This window comes from Grus americana, chromosome 3 (assembly GCF_028858705.1).
Source record: "Grus americana isolate bGruAme1 chromosome 3, bGruAme1.mat, whole genome shotgun sequence".
Taxonomy (NCBI): domain Eukaryota; kingdom Metazoa; phylum Chordata; class Aves; order Gruiformes; family Gruidae; genus Grus; species Grus americana.
Genome location: NC_072854.1, coordinates 38,538,570 through 38,555,872, shown reverse-complemented (window position 1 = coordinate 38,555,872; position 17,303 = coordinate 38,538,570). Strand labels below are relative to the sequence as shown.

The window sequence follows — 17,303 nt, the reverse complement described above, 5'->3', positions numbered from 1 at the left end:
CCTGAACTTAAGGGAATAAAGCCAGTGTCATATAGTACACAACGGATTGTACGCAAACAATTTCAGAACATATTGCAAACAAATGTTAGGGATAGTGATACAGATCAGCAGAACACCTGCTCTGCTACTCTCCATCCCGACCGGGCGTAACCCCAAACAGCACAGCTGAAACCAGCACACTGCTCCCCCCGCAACCCAAAGCTAATTACATCAAACATGTGCTGCTTCCGACTGTACAAAGCTATGCAGCCCATCCCCTTTGGGAAAGGTTGGATTTCATAATTTAATAATGGAATGAAAGTGAAACTTGATTAAAGCCACAGGCCCCGCTTCTGCCTATGGCCGAGCCCAGGGGACCCCGCTCGGGTGGGGGGTCCCACGCAGAGTGCCAGAGCCTGTGCTCGCAGGTCCATGAGCTGCATTCGCAACGTGATGCTACTCGGCGTTAAGCGGTAACACCAAGTCCTGCATAGAACCCAGCGTGATGAGGGAGAGCGGCTGGTGCGATTTCCCCTCGGCAGGTGATTAAAGACCAGCCCGTTCCTAACGGGCACAGAGCGATCTGGAGGGGCTCTTTGAGGCAGTTAAAAGGGAGGGCAGTCTAAACCCCTTGCAAACGCCGGAGACTTCCAGGCGCAGGGAGGGCTGTGTGCCTGCTCGCCCCCTGCGCTTCCCCCCTTCGCACCTGGGCGCCCACCAGCCCGCCGGGGCTGCGCGGAGCTGCCAGTGACTCAGCGGCGGCTGCAGCGCCCCGGTGACCCCCGTCCCGGCGGCGGCGCCTTGCTGCGGCTCTGCCCCCTCCCTCCCGGCAGGATCATCCCACCCCGTCGGGCGGTCACCTCAGCAGGAGGAGCCGCCGCCGCCGCTTTGCCTCAGCTCCCGCAGCGACCTGACAGCAGTCAGCCTCGCCTCGCCATGCAAACAGGGAAGGCAGCCGAGAGCCGGGACGCCGGCCGGCCCGTGCAAGTCACCATGAAGAGGGGCTACGAGGTGCTCCGCGACCCCCACCTTAACAAGGTAGGGGCGGGCGGGGCAGGTGCGCCGGAGCAGCCGGGGTCGCTGGGCGCTGAGGGCGGGAGCCCCCTCCCTCACCCCGGCCCCCCCGCCTGCCTGCGGGGACGGCGAAACACGCCGCGGCTGGGCGCCGCCTGCGGAGCCGGAGCCGGGCCCGAGGCGGCGGGGGCCCCGGGCGGCCTCTCCCCGCCGCCGCCACCTGTCACGGCGCAACGCCGGGGAGCGCCCGGGCCGGCCCGCCCCCGCGCAGCGGCCGCCGGACCGGGGACGCCGGTGGGGCAGCGGGCGCGGGGCAGAGGGACTTCCTGCGGGCCGGGCGGCGCTTCCTCTTCCTTCGGGGCGGCGGGGGGCCGCGGGCGGCAGTGAGCGCCGTGCCCGGCCCCCGCGCTGTGCCTGGTCCCCCTGGGCCCCGGGGCGCGGAGCTCGCCGCGGGTAGCGGCGCCATCCCCTCTGTATCTTCCAGAGAAGAGAAGCAGCTGCAGCCCGGGGAGGATGCTGCTGCTAAAAGTTAACGCCGCTCTGATGCGAGTTCCCGCTGCCGTGTCTGTGTTCTCCCGGTACCCTCCTCCTTTTCCAGCCCTCTTTCCCACGGGTGCCCCACCTTGTTTCCTGCGGGCAAGCCTGGCTCTTCGTGCTGTCCTACGTTTTATCCCCTGGCAGGTGGAATAGGCATTTTATCACCGTTATTCCACTTCCAGCTGTAAATTCAACTCCATTCCACACACACACCCACCCCCCACCCCCGCTCCACATCAGCGAATGCAGTTAGCTTTTAAGAGATGCCATAGCACAGCAAAAACTTTTTATCACATCTATAAGTTGCTTCAGAATGGTAATTCAGATTGATAAATCTTTCTAAACATGCTAAATTAATCTGGGAAAAAAAGAGCTGAGTAAGTGTGTGTGTGCACAATTCTGATAAAGATGCAAAGTTCGGATAGTAAAATACTTCATTGGTGTAACAGGCCCTGGATTTGCTGTCAAAATGAAAAATGGTAAAGTCAAAGGTAGACGATAAACCACACCTAGTATGTGAAGCCTTGGTTATGTTCTTGCGTATTACTTTTAATGCTTAGCTCTGGTGCTCTGACTTGTACCTTTGCATTAGAATGCATATACAGTCATTTTACTTATTGCTGAGTCGTATAAATTGACAAAAACTATGTCTCTAGTTTTACTGGATAGGTTGACTCATCAGTAAAAACTCCATAAATTAGTGAGATGAATAGTGCTTTTATTAGTCTTGATGCTTGACTACAAAGTTTCCTCAGAGGCTCTCTTATGTCTCTGTGTGTGTAGACCTGAGAAGGTCTCCTGAGGTCGGGTGAAAGGAAAACTAACCAAAATGTAAAACTCCCAAGAAGAAACCAATGAGAGGCTGTTTAGCTGGGGATAGCTTTTAAGCAGCTGCAGTATTCATGGAAAAAGTCTGATTCAGACTAACCAGGAAAGACAACCAAACGAAAAATAGGATTTATTAAAACGTGTTGTATAAAGAGCACTTGGAGGCAAAGCAGGCTCACTGCTACCTTTTTCCCCTCAAACATCATACCTCTTGCCTCTGAACAGCATACTTGGAGGTGAGGTGCTAAAGAGGAAGAGTCTTGCTTGATTTCCTGGCTTAGGCTTTACTCTTCCCTTTCTCCTCACCCATAGTATAGCACATATGTACTGTACAGCAGAGAAGCAGGAAAAAGTAGTTGTTCATTACTGGCCACATCTACCCAGCTAATGCAGAGTGTGGTGTTGGGAAAGGTCATCTGAAGTCTCTGGTCTTTATGTCTGTGAGGAGACTCTGGTCCTGGTCTGGTAAAGAATGGGTAAGCCAGTTTTCTAACTGAGAAAGGTGATTTTTTTTTTTTTTTTTTTTGGTGGGTGTAGATGTATTACACCTACTATATATACATATACACACACCCCTAATTATATAGAGATATATATGGGTAATAAAATCAAATATGTTGAAGACTGCCAATGTGGTTGCCAGTTTGATAGCTTGTGGCCTGGCTGCATGCATGGGAGCTGGTACTCCCAGTTCACTTTCTACTGCCAAGGTTGTTAAACAAGCATCAGATTACAGAGAATTCAATTCGAAGTAGATAAAATAGCTCCTTTAATGATTCTAAAGTACAGGGATTGTTTGCAGTTCTGCAGAAGCGCCAGAACTTTCTGCTATCTCCTGGGCCCTGTCAAAAAGCTGCAATTCCTTGTATCAGCACTTTCTTTTGGGTATGGTGCCAGTTTTAATAGCCTTATTTGCATATACTTTGCAAAAGTAGACTGTTAAGTACTGAATAGTGGTATCTAGCAGTGACTTGTAGAAAAATAAGACAAATAATGTTTTCAGGGTCTCTTATGCCAAGACAGCTGGCCTGTCAAGCAGGTAAAGCCGAAGTATGCTGCAGTATGTGGAAGCTTGGGGCTTGCATCCTGAAATAATACATTCCTTTTCTCAGACAAGTTCAAAGGAAAATTTTACAGGCAACCATTTATACTTGGACATATTTAAAAATAGATGTAAGAAGAAATAAGGAGCTAGATTTTTTTAAAACACCTATCTCCATTTAGCGCGCTGCTCATCCAACAATAAAGCTGGATTTCTGCACACTCAGTCACTTGTCATACTTAACCTCAATGGCTGGCCAGAGGTGAAAGAAAGAGCTGTGGGAATGCCAGGGTAAATGCCCAAATACTCTTTTCCACTTGCCCTCAGCTTCTACCTGGACAACAAAATTTCCAGAACCTACTAAGCATTGAAGTATGTTGAAGCCATAGGCAATGTCGTTCTTAATCCTTTTATGTTTTACTTGTGATTCACAAACATGTCCAAACTTCACTGAGGAAAAGCTTAATAAAAATATTTGGGTTTTGTTTTTGGTGTCCCGTTCCCCCCCCCGGGGCATTTTGCCTGCATGTGAAACCATTGCTGCTTTTACAAGGTCATTGGGCGATTGCCCCGTCTCAGGAGCAATGATGCATCAAAAATCATGAGGAACAGCAGATTGTAACACACTGAGTTTAATTACATGAGGACAAGTCTATCAATAATTACAATTCAGTTTATTGTCTGAGATTTTGGGTCCATCATGTTTAAAAGTGTATTTAGAACCTTTTTGTAATTGTCTTCCCCATCTCCTCCCCCCCCTCCCAGGCAACTGAACACATTGTAAATAGCAATTACAAGGAAAAACACAGTTTCAGTTCTTTTCACTGAAATAAATTGTATTAGAAACCTTTGGCTGGAAGTTGTATGCTCTTTAAGCTGATGAGTTACAGAAGTGTGGAAGTAATTTGCTCTATTCCTGCTATAAATCTCATTTATGCTTTATTCAGTGTACAAGTTTGCTATTTTAAAGTGCACAAATCATTTAACACTAAAACTTTCATCTCATCTTTAATTTTTTTACCTTTTAATATTGTTTAAACAAATCACAGTTTCCCATAAGCTGCTTGTTTTCAGAATCTCAGCGTGAAGATATGCAAACAGGTATTTTAATACCAGACTTTTCCAATGGCCTGTATTAGTTGCCAAGTCTAAACACTTCCCTGACTGAGAATTTTGCCATTGGAGGAGCGCTCTACTTCCAGGCTGCTTTCATATTCTTGCAGAGTCATTCAGCAAGCAGGAAATAAGCGATTCTATTAAATCTAAGTGTCTGAGGGCTCTCTCCCTTCCCCAGCTGCTTAATTTTAACCCCTCTCCCTGACTGTTATCATCATTGCTAAATGTAGTGCACTTGTAAACTGTTGGACTCTCTTCTTTCCCTTTACTCAAGTTGTACTAAAGCACTGGCAAGTTTCAGAACAGATTGTCTGATGGGGCTGCTGAATATCCAAGAGTTCCCAATCTTGATCCTACCTGCAATGGCACTGATGTTTTATCCTTACCATCTCCTGTATGTGATGTCCTGGGATCTTAGTGGGTTCTCAACTAAGCAGTGACATAGTTGACTCGCTATAGGATTTATTATAAAGCAGCCATATGGGAACAGACCAAAGGTCCATTTATGTCAGTGTTTTATTTCTGACAGTGGCCAAGCTGGATCCATCGGGATGAGTACAAGAGCGAAGGATGCCTCATGTGATAATTTCTCAGAATAATCAATTCCATGTTGGGGGGGATGAACAATTTATTAGGGGGTTATTAAGATATGAATGCTTGTCCTTCCTATCAGATTATACAGACTATGTGTACTAATTTACTAAAAAACAATTGTAAACTTTTTTTTAAATTCAAGTGGAATTGTTATGTGAGCTAAAGAGAAGCATAGACTTCCTGTTTTGCCTCTGTTTCAGACCGTGGGAAGAGAATACTTGGGAAATACAGATATATTTTGTTCTGTGTACAGCTAGTTGGTTCACTAAAATCAAATTTTATTTTGAGAAAGTATAATCATGTGACTGGTGCAGGTGACATAAAAAAGGTCTTATGACTTTGACATTTGTTGATGACCCTGTAATAGGCCTAAAAAATCCCAAACCTCAGTGAAAAATCAGAAGCATTCCAGTGAGATTTTATCTATCTATCTGATGCGTAAAAGAGAATAAACATTTAAGAAGCTCCTCTGAATAAATTATTCCTTTATCAAATACCAAGCAGTAGAAGTCTTTTTTCCTTCCGTTGGTAACGTTCATCTTTCCACATCTTAAACTTGTGTGCACTTTGGCTGGGTCCTCTGCAGTGGCCAGTGCTCACTGAGTGTTGCTTTTGCCTTAGGTATAGATAGATATTCTGGGAAGAAAACTGATGATGCTGGGGATGGAGTAGGAAAACACTCCTTAAAATGGCATACTAGAAGTATCTATATTAATTTGTAAAAAGGTTTTCTGGATGTTACTTTATATTGCAAGGGATGATTTCATATTAAGTGGTAGTAGGTATGATAGCATCCTTTAGATTGGAAGATGGCCGGCTCCATGTGAAAGTAAAGGTATAATTTGAGGAAATTTTTTTTTTGAGTGTAGTTGCTGACACTCACTGTCTTCTACCTCCTTTTTTCCTATAAACTTTTTGCCCTTTCCAACTTTGCAGGTTTTAACAATAATATTTCCCGGTTCTTATCCCTATCAGATCACCTTGCAGAACAATTCTGATCTTAATAGGGGTCAGCACATGCTATTTTTCTGATCTTTGACAAGAGTAAATAGTATAGTGGTTATGCTAGCACAAAAAACTAGATCAATATGGTCTTTGTCTGAAACCTTTCAGAGTGAACTTGTATTGATTTTGCCTGTGTGTTTCACGAGCACTGCATTTTTGATCTATTACTGGGGTCTCTGATACAGGAGTTGCCGTTCAGTGGAACGGCAACCTAAAATAGGAGGCTCTTCAAGTGTGAGGTTGGTTCATACCAGACCCGTTTGCCCTTTAACAATCAGGACTGTTAATTGGAGACCGGCTGAACTGCATCTCCCTTGTATGCTTGCGTTTTGGGCAAGGGTGGTGGGTACTGCAGGGCTGGGTGAGGAGGTTGTGGCATTGCCAGTGTATTCTCCCTTCTTGAAGTCACCTTCTTGAGCTGTGAGGGAGGAGTTGTTGATGCAGGATGATTTCTGTGACTGCTTTCATTTACAGTATGTGTGAAGGGCTTTAATTTAGTGCTTTTTCCCACCTTTCTTACTTTAAGGCAGGTTTGTCCTGCATACTATTAATAAGGAAAAGTCTTGGGAAAAGCAGAATATATTTCAGTCAGATTATTTTACCATCATCTTCTGTTTTATGTATACAGCCTGCAGCATTCATTGCGTCCCAGTACTTTGTTCCTGACCTAGTAGGTAAGTTGCTGTGGTTGGTGTTACATTCTTTTCTTCCTGTTGGCCTCCAGTTTTGTGCTTGCTGTTATGAAAAAGAGTGCTGAGACAGTCAGTTGGAAACAAAGTTCTGTGACTTGAATTAAAAGCAAATAAAATAAGGGAGAAGTTATGTAGGAAGCTATATGGCAGTAATAGCAACTGAACACGTATGAGTCCTCACAAGAAGCTGAAACCTAGAATTGTGAAGCTGTTTCAGGTATTAAAAACGCTTTTCAGTTGTGTAATTTTCTTGTGAACGCCAGTAATTGAACACAAAGTTGACCTTTTTTCTTTAGACTGAGGTATCCTATGCCCACTGGTTATAAATGCCACTTGAATAGAAGCATTAATCCTGGCACAGAGCACCTCGCAAACAGGATTTGTGTATTTAGAATGGGTTAAATGCGCTTTTGTACGCTAGCTTTTCTAGAGATGCTGGAATGGCACAGAACTTGGGTTTTTTTAAAATTTTATTTTATTGATGGATGCTGACAATAAATAGGATAAGAGCTCGCTGAGAAACTGTACTTCTGTTTAGGCAAAATGAACTGCAGAGACAATTTGTGCTTTCTGCAGAAAGCATATCTCAAAGTACAGAAGTTCTTACTGTGCATTTCTTGCTTTGTGTATCCAATTCTGCTGAATCAGTCTCTTGTACTGAGCTGTCTCTGAAAAAGTAAGAAGTTGCGGCCGTAGGAGGCACAAGCCTCCCTCCCCTGGCCCTGCTCCCCTCTCTGAGGGGAGGAGGAAGTGAAATTCTTGTGACAGCAATGTTTCTTATTAACCCGTGACACCAAGTTAAAATGTGGCAAAGATTTTGGCCTGCCTTTCCCTTTCTTTCCCGGCCTGCTCAGGTGAACTGTGTATTTGTTGTGTCATTCGCTTGTGGCTGCTGTAGCCCAGGCCTGTAGGGGTTGATGTGGTGTTTCATGCCAAAGGTCTCATTGTTCCAGGCTCTGATGGCTGTGGCCCACTGCTTCATGGCTGGAAAGGGGGAAAAGGACAGAAGTAAGAACCATAGAATGGTTTGGGTTGGAAGGGACCTTAAAGATCATCTAGTTCCAACCCCCCTGCTGCGGGCAGGGACACCCTCCACTAGACCACGTTGCCCAAAGCCCCATCCAACCTGGCCTTGAACACTTCCAGTGATGGGGCCTCCACAACCTCTCTGGGCAACCTGTTCCAGTGCCTCACCACCCTCACAGTGAAGAATTTCTTCCTAAGAACGTTGTTGGGTTTGTGTGCCTGTGTAATGAGATGCACAGGGTGTTCTGTTCACTCCTCTGTACCTGAAACAAAGAAAGAAGAAATTGTCTGCAGTGAGTGTTAATGGGAGTGGGACATTTAACATGTGCTGAAACCTCTAGTGGTTTTTTGTTTTGTGGGTTTTTTCCCCCTCTTATTTATAATATTGGACAGGATGGGGTGCTTTAAAAAACATAAAAATGAGAAGAGTGATTCCATTCCCTGTGTCCAGGTGCAGTGTCAGGAAGGACCTGCAACCTGTTAAGTGCCAGCTGGTGAATAATGGATGTGCATTCATCTTCATGCATTCATCATCTTCAGTCAGCACTGAGTTAAACTTATCCTGTTGAGACAAGTACCTGTGGACTTCTGACCCAGAGATGTGCGTATATGCCTATCATCATGTCTTTAGTGCATGGAACTGAATTACAAGAATTGTGTGTATTTTCCTTTGTGTGGCTGCTGTGTTATCGCAGTAGCACTGAAATATTTCAAGCATCAATTAATTAGATTGTAAATGGGTATAGGTTAAGGATCCCTTGGATTTCATGAATAGTGCTGTATTTGATCATGCTGGTATGCACACATAATCTTCTGTTCAAAGAAGATGAACCCGCTTAAGAAAGACTTCTGCAATGAAGTCACTGAGGCCATCGTTGGAGGAAGCAGGCTCAGCCTTACAGCTGCTGAGCATAAGGGATTGTCTGTCTTCAGCAGGAGGTTTTGTGAGATCCAAAGCTATCCTATAACTAGGAAAGGTGCCAGTTTTGGGAACACACCCTGCGGCCATCCACAGAGTTAGCTTCTGCAGAAGTGGGTGCAGCGGTACGTCTCTACTACCACAAACCAGATGTTGTAGCACCAGCGTGAGCTGGCTGATGAGGTGCTGCATCACTGGGGCTCTACCTGATGCTTCTAGGCTCCCTCTTTGAATTTTTCTGACTCTTGCCTTTGCCGTGATTAAAACCAGTATTACAGTTTGACAGTAGTAGGCCACTAGTTGAGCTTTGTTTGAATGTCCTCTTTTATGGAGGGGCTTTCTCTTTATTTTGTGCCAGGGCAGTGCAGGCCAGGCCCATTTTACAGTAATTACTTCCATTGTCTGCTTCAACACAATGCCAAGGAGCTAAATCTGGTATAGGAAAAAGGCAGTAAAATGTTGTAGGATTATCAATTTGTGATATATGGTAGCCAAATTCTTGTACAGCAATCAAAGCTGCAGGCAAACTTGAAACAATAGGTATGTGTCTGCAAAACTGAGATAGATGGGACTTGGAGTAAAAATCCTAACAAACAGGTAGAGGTAGCAAGACTATGCATTAACTTGTCAGAGATCAGGAGAAGGCTTTGGTGCTTCCACTGTTTTACCTGACATAGGAACTCAAATCTTTATTTAAAGATGTTGAAGGTTTCCAGTCAGCAGATCTATGGCAGAGGATGAATTTGGCTTGACGCTAGAATAGTCTACCTTATTATTCATGGAGGAGGGTATCCTACGTGGTAATGCTGCTTCCTAGCAGGACTTGCAGACATGAGAAATCTACCTTATCCAGTCAGTATATCAAGACATGATGATTATTGTGGGTGTCCTATTCTCAGTAATTATGTATTGACTTGTAGTTCTGACATTGCGACTGTGCAAGCTGTCTTTGGAATATGCTGTGTGTCTGTTCATCTTCAAAAAAAATCAAAGTCATGGCTGAAGTCAAGCAAGGTAGGAGAAACCATCTAAAAGTTACTTTAAGAAAGTGTCAAAATACAGTTGAATCATTTTTGTTAATATTCTCCCTGTGTAGCCCTCATAGATTGAACTTTGATGTTAGTCACTCTTTTCTTTGCCTTCACCTTTTCCCCCTTCCAGACCATTTTTATAAATAACATTATACCTTTAATTGAGAAGTAAATGATTGCTGTGTCAAGAATATTGAAAGTCCATGAATTTACATTTTAGAAATACTTCAGTTTGATTGGTTTTTTTTTCCAGAGCCAATAGCAGAATAATGATACACTTTCAGAGAGGTAAGAAAATCGCTGTGTAGTTATTACATGTTGGGTTATAATTTTGGCTAATTTTCATAATTTCAAGACATAACAAGATGGCAGGAATTTTAAGACTGCCTCAAAGGATTGCCAGGCTTATGCAGATTACCAACACCTCCAGGAGCCAGGACTGCTGTGGCACATAGCCATGGGGAATCTAGGTTGGACCATAAGTAACTCCATGGCTTTTATGAGGATGATAAATTTATGTAGGGTGATATTAGAAGACTAAGGACCTGATTCTGATACTAGTTTTAGTAGTGAAAGATGAGAGTTAAATTAATAGTAGAGGAATGCAAGAGGGAGGCTGCCGCAAAACAGGCATGAAGTTAGCACTGGTGCATTAATCCTTTAAAAAAATAACCCTTGTCACTTGGAGAGTTTGAGCTCCTTTAACCTCCGCAGACTTCTAAAACCTGATTCCTATCAGACTATTCAGAAGGAAATTTTGAAATATTCATTCAGCATGCAAGATAAATGGTTTTCGCTAGTCCAACCTTTCTGAGACTATGGTCTAATTTTATCTGAAATTATTAATATTATATTATCTCATTTTTTGATTGAGTAATTAAGAGGACTTTAGTCCAAGTCTTGAGAATTCAGAGAAAGAATGCTGTGGAAAAAGCTAAATGTGTTGCTGTTAAAACAAAGCTCTCCAAATTATTTTCATATTAGGATTATTTGATGCATATTCCTCAGCATAGATTTTTTTTTAGGAGTTAATTAAAAAAAACCCTGAATTGCATGCATAAGAAAACAAGTTTTAGTCCTATCAAAACTTAAGCTTTGCTAATATAATTTGTTGCATAATTCAGGAAGGAAAAATCCTGACTTAGAAGAAGGAGGTCACAGGGCACCCTGGAGGCAGTTCTTGCAGGCACCACGTACTTTCTGTTGAAATCAATGTCTGTAGTTTACTTGGATACTGTTAGTGCCTATTCCTGTGTGAAACATAATACTCCATGCAGGACTTGAGGTTGTTTACAATGTAGAGGAAGCAGAGGAAGTGCAGAGTAAACACTTTATGTATACATAGAGAATACATAACATACAACTGGAAAAAAAAAAAAAGCACCATCATTCTCTTATGCTTTGAATACTTATGGCTTTCAGCCAAAGGTGTAGAAATATGCCAGAATGTACTTGTCTGGTATAAGAGTTCGGAAAGCAAATTGACCACTGTTTTACTCTTAAAATATAAATGAGGCACAGCACAGCAATGCATTTTATCATTGCTTGTTTCTGCTTAGGTTTTTACTTAACTTCATTGTTCAAATAGCAACTGTTACCTATTTCTGGCTTAGAAAACCTTTTTTCTTTAATAACTAAATTTAATATTAAAACTAAAGTAACTGTTCTGCCTCTTTTTTTATGTATTCATAAAATAAATATCCTTATGTGTTTGAAGGGGGGAAAGAGAGAACGAGGAGATCAATCTGTAACTGACTGTGAACAATCAATTGAGATAACCCACTACTGCACTTGACTAGTCTTGGGGAGTGAGAGAGCGGCTCTGGGGGGCACCTGGCCTCCAGCCGGGGTCAACCCACCACAGTCTTTTTGGCGCCCAACGTGGGGCGAGAAAATCGAGATAAGGACAGTAATTGGAAGAGGTAACGGGCAAAACATTGACTGAACTTAGCTTGAGAGTGAAATAGTGGTGAAGGGACGAGAGGTGGATTCTGTGTGTATTGTCCACTCTTGTTTGGTGTTGTGATAGTGTTGCTTTGATTCTGGTGGGGGAATTCTTTTTTCTTTTCCTTGTTGATGTGATTAGTGTGTGTAGTTTTTGTGTTGAATGTATATTTTAATAATTCTTAAATACGTGATTCACAGAGGCGAGGGGTGGAATGTGTTGGGTTTGCGTGGCAGGGTTTTGGTGGCGGGGGGGCTACAGGGGTGGCTTCTGTGAGAAGCTGCTAGAAGCTCCCCCTGTGTCTGATAGAGCCAATGCCAGCCGGCTCTAAGATGGGCCCGCCGCTGGCCAAGGCCAAGCCAATCAGCGCCTCTGTGATAACATATTTAAGAAGAAGAAAAACACTTAGAGAGCTTTTGCAGCCAGAGAGAGGAGTGAGAAGATGTAAGAAACTCTACAGACACCAAGGTCAGTGCAGATGGAGGGGGAGGAGGAGCTCCAGGCGCCGGAGCAGAGATCCCCCTGCAGCCCGTGGTGAAGGCCATGGTGAAGCAGGCTGTCCCCCTGCAGCCCATGGAGGAAGGATGAGGGGGTGTAGCGATTCCACCTGCAGCCTGTGGGGGACCCCACGCCGGAGCAGGTGGAGGCACCTGAAGGAGGCTGCGGCCTGTGGGAAGCCCGTGCTGGAACAAGTTCCAGGCTGGACCAGTGGACCCGTGAAGAGGGGAGCCCACGCCAGGGCAGGTTTGCTGGCAGGACTTGTGACCCCGTGGGGGACCCCACGCTGGAGCAGTTTGCTCCTGAAGGTCTGCACCCCGTGAGAGGGACTCCATGCTGGAGCAGGGGAACGATGAGAGGAGTCCTCCCCCTGAGGATGAAGAAGCGGCAGAAACACCGTGAGATGAACTGACCGTAACCCCCATTTCCCCATCCCCCTGTGCCGCTGAGGGGGGGAAGGTTGAAGCCGGGAGTGAAGTTGAGCCCGGGAAGATGGGAGGGGTGGGGGGAGGTGTTTTAAGAGTTGATTTTATTTTCTCATTCCTCTACTCTGTTTTGCCTAGTAATAAATTAGATGAATTCCCTCTCTAAGTTTGGTCTGTTTTGCTCGTGACGATAATTAGTGAGTGATCTCTCCCTGTCCTTATCTCGACCTGCAAGCATTTCGTTATGCCTTTTCTCCCCTGTTTAGTGAATGAGGGGAGTGAGAGAGCGGCTCTGGTGGGCACCTGGCCTCCAGCCAGGGTCAACCCACCACACCTTACTAGTGGTTTGAAAAATTACAAACATCTTTGGTTCCATGTAACTTAAAGAAACCTCAGTCTTGAGTTTGTATTTTACATCCATCTGTCTTATTAATGGATTGTGTGTATCTTTGGAATTGTGTAGGTGCTGTGAAGTATTAAATGATTTTGGCATCCAGTTCAGCTGGGTATCGCAGTTTAGCTTTCTTCCTCTTGTTGCCTGTTAGTGATATACTTTTAAGTTTGCTTTTGGCATTGGAGGTAGAAGAGTACAGAATCACTGCTTTTCAGAAGAAGAACAATAATTGTTACAAAATACATCATTCCCTTTGCCATAAAGGCAAAAAAAAATTTGACTTTCACTAATGACTTAACCCCCAGACTTTGCCTTAAATCTGTCCTGGAGATGAGTGGTGATTATGAAGTGTGTTATAATGTTTTCAATAATAGTCTCTACATTAGCTGACTTATCTGATTTCTCCCTCCAGATTTCTTCCTCCCCTCACTTTAGAAAGCAGATTTGTGTGTGGAGGTGTATTTACGAAAGAGGCAGTAAAGCCTCTTTACCTAAGTAGTACAAAGGAACTCAATAGTTACAGATAGAAGTCAGAATATGAGAACACTGTATTGTTAAAGTAAAATGAATACCTGAGTCAGCGAAGCGCTGAATGTTGGTTTGATTTGGCTTGAATCTCTTCAAGTCCTGTATGATGGGGGTTTTTTTTGGAGGGGTTGGACAGGAACAGCGCACTTGAAGTGGAGAAAGCCTCTTTGTATTAGTTGATAGGTAGATGCCTTTTTGAAGGGATCGATGATGCTCCTGCATCTTTGCTCCTTACACACTTACTACTCCACTCTGTCTTTGCTTCAGATAAAGTTAGGTTAAAAATGTGAGGTGTTAAAGTGCAGTACTTCACCAGCTGGTGGCTGATTAAGTGTATGGTTCTATAATTCTTAAAAAGGACTTTTCACATTTTTATTTTTAGGATCTTTTTGCCATCATTAAAGTGTTAAAATTGCAATTGAGTTTCTTTATGTAAAGTAGAAGAGAATTTAATAGCTGAAAAAAAACTATTAAGATTCAAGTACAGAATAGTGAACCCTAATGCTGATGTGTTCATGATAAATATATGGAATAAAATCCTCGCTGTATTTCAAGATACTGACTATTGAAAGGTAAATTTATCTGCTGCTATTTATAAGCAAACTGAAGTTTTTATAAAAAGATATTTCAAACTCTTGATTTTGTACTGTAGCAGTAGATAGAGTAATTCCTTAAGGGCCTAAGGTTTATGTAGCTTTTGTGTTGCTGAGGCATAAGCCATTGTTAAAAGTCCATCGTGTCCTAGGAGCAAGTGCTGGGTGGAGTTATGAAGAGCTTTCTGCCAAGGGATTTGGATTCAGGCTCTTGCACCTTCTGCAGGAGTGAGATGTTGCCCTCTTGCCTAGGCTTTTCAGTCTTTCTCAGATCATACATTTTTGGTGACTGCTTGATGTCTTCATTCACAAGCTTTCTCTGAAATTCGTACCTTGCTTTTGTCTGGAAAGCAAGTGGGACAGTTTTCCTGATTCCAACACAGCTCCTTCTTGGGATGTTTCAAGTCACCTCTATCCCAGGAGCGTTTGAAAGCTCAGTGATGCCCCCTTTCCACCTTCTTCTCGCCGGAGTCCTTGCTTTTTTCAGGCTAAGTATAGATGTCATTTTACAGACTGCATCTAAAGCTTTCAGGCCAGGTGAAGGAAAGCTGGTTCCCTGCTGTCCTTCAAAGCTTTTCTTCCGCACAGGGTATTCACAGAAGTTCTTAGAAAAAATTTACTAGAGTTTGTGTGTAACGAACGTCTATTCATTAAGTCAGTGAACTTTGATCTGTTACTTCAATGCATAACTTATGTGTAACAGCATTCTTGAGGTAATATAACAGAGTTATAGACGGGAAGACAGCTGCTGTTTTTCTTTAAGGCATACAAATTTTATAGTCTTAGGAGAGCATGAAAGCAGTGTGGTTTATCTTTTTTTGTGGTGTTGCTTTTTGTAAGACAAGATTTCATCTGAATTCTCTGAGGATGAGGCTTACCCATTGCATTGCTTTCTCTAAGTGAAGACTGGATAAAGCCGTCCACTAGCTCTGGTGAAAGGGGATTTGGCATGGCTGTCTATTAGGTCAGTCAAGGGTTGGGTAAAGAAATAAGGAATAATAATATATAATAATAATAGCTTGATAACTCTGACTTTTTTTTTTTTACTTTGTATAGAGAATAGAAATTCTTTCTTACATTTAGAGCACTGCAGTGGTTGAACTAAATACATCGATTGTAAGTGAGAATAAATATATTCAGTGAGTCTGTGTAAACAAGTATCAGAAAAGATGTCTTACTGTATTGCTTTTTTTCTGCATCGAAGGTGGCTTTCACCACACACCCTCAGCAGCTGCTTGAAAGGAACACTTTATCTAAGCTCAGGAAAAGTAGAACATCTCACTTTGCATCTTACCTGGGGAAATACAACCTGTCCGGCTCTGTCTTGCAGCCACTGGCCTTGCATTTGCTAGAAGAGCAAAATTGTTCCAGGTCAGGAGTCTGCGTGAAATTGGAGTCTCTGCTCTCCTGCCAGGCTGTTTGAGGTACTGAGCTCTTGTGCTTCTGGCAATACATGAATAAACTCAAAGTAGAAAATAAAAAGCCAGTGCTTCCTTCTGAGGTGTAATTCTTAGGGGGAAAAAAAAAATCAAAACCAAACCCAAAACTGCAGGATGAAGAAGTGCACCCTTCAAACTAACATTATTTCCTAAACTACTTAGTTTTGTGTATTGTATGGCAAGAAATAACTTTCCTCTGGTTCTATAGTTACTGAGTCCTCTAAATTTATTCTGCAGTAAGGATGAAGTGGGTAAAACACAGGTAAGAAGAAGAGTTGAATGTAGGAACGTAGAGTTTAGTTGTCATAATGTTCCACAAGCAACTTAAACAGGGTGTGTGACTAACAGACACCCTTTCTGGTTTGCTTTGAGGTACACTTCATAAATCTTTAAACATATGATTGAAGCTTTCTTTGTCTTACTTCAGAACTATGTAATGAGTATAAGTACACTCTTTTTTTTTCTCCCCCCTTTAATTAGTGAGCTCTACTTAAGCAAGAGAAACAAAATATTGTAGTAGATTGGGCACTGGACTGGAAACTAGGTCATGCACTTGTGATTATTAAATCTTTGTCATTAATTTTTCTCATCTGAAAAGGCAAGCAGCATTTGAGATATTGGGGATGAAAACTAGTATAAAGTACTTGGTCTTGTATAATTAGTCTTTTTAGGTAATGTTTTGCTATATTGTCTTTGTACTGCTATAATCTAGTTTCTACTTAAAATTTTCATTCCTTCATGGGGGAATCATCTTCTAGTTTTTGCAGTAAACTGTAGGCTGCTGTTTCTTTTAAAGTCACATCTAAGTAGACCCATGTCTAATCTATATAGTTCTGACTTATTTTGTCCATGTCCTTCTACCTTCTGCCGTATTGCAATTACAAGTAGAGAGGGTATTAGTGGATGTGCAGTGTTCTGCAGGTACAATTTACTAGATTAATGAAAAAAACATTAAACAGGACTGCAAATCGTGGCCGGTGCTGAATGCTCTGGGGGGAAAGGAAGATCCGAATAGGCAGGAAGAAATGATCCATCTGCATAGCTAAACCTGCTCCTGGCTTCAGGCCATGCTGTGCCACAAGCAGATTAGTTCAAATTAGATGAAGTGGTAGCTGACCCTTGGCTGCCTCCTCTAAGCCTCCTGGTCCTGGGCAGCGTGGGTAAGAGTTGCATCCATTCCAGCTGAGTGCGGTGAAGAGGTGAGAAGGTGTTCAGTATTTATCAGCTGAATGCCTGAGGAAGCTCAGGTCAGTACTTCCTGCAAGAAAAAGTATTTCAACCTTCAGCTAACCACTGCTTGGTAGTTTTTAACTCAGTGAAACTTCATTTCTTCAAGAAGCTAGAATTCATGTCTCCAGGACTTAAATTCATGCGATGATGTGAATGAAGGCTGACTTTCTAAGGGTATATTTAGCTATCTGAAGACTTTGCTAGCTATTGGATGGGCAGAGGTGATACAAATTTGAAATAAACTATTTTCCCACACTTAGGATTCTGATGATGTTGATTCCCTAGAGAAAATGTCCTGCACAGAAAATGTCTAAAGGCTGAATAAAACTACTACCATACCTTGTGTAGTGGAGTTGACTATTGCCCTCAAAGATATCTTTTTAAATTTTTTCTCTTCTTTTCTAAAATATGCTAAAAACAATGCATGTGTATTCCTCTAAACAGAAGGAACTGCATACATTTTCTTTA

At 43.0% G+C, this 17,303-nt stretch overlaps 1 protein-coding gene across 1 annotated transcript in view; it reads left to right on the top strand.

Annotated features, from left to right (window-relative positions):
* The first annotated feature begins 729 nt into the window (after positions 1–729).
* Positions 730–17,303, top strand: part of ME1 (malic enzyme 1) — a 197,675-nt gene continuing 181,101 nt past the window's right edge. Inside the window, exon 1 of the mRNA XM_054821910.1 lies at positions 730–1,017. Coding sequence (XP_054677885.1) covers positions 916–1,017 — 102 coding nt within the window. The 5' untranslated portion in view covers positions 730–915. The remainder of the gene's footprint in view (positions 1,018–17,303) is intronic.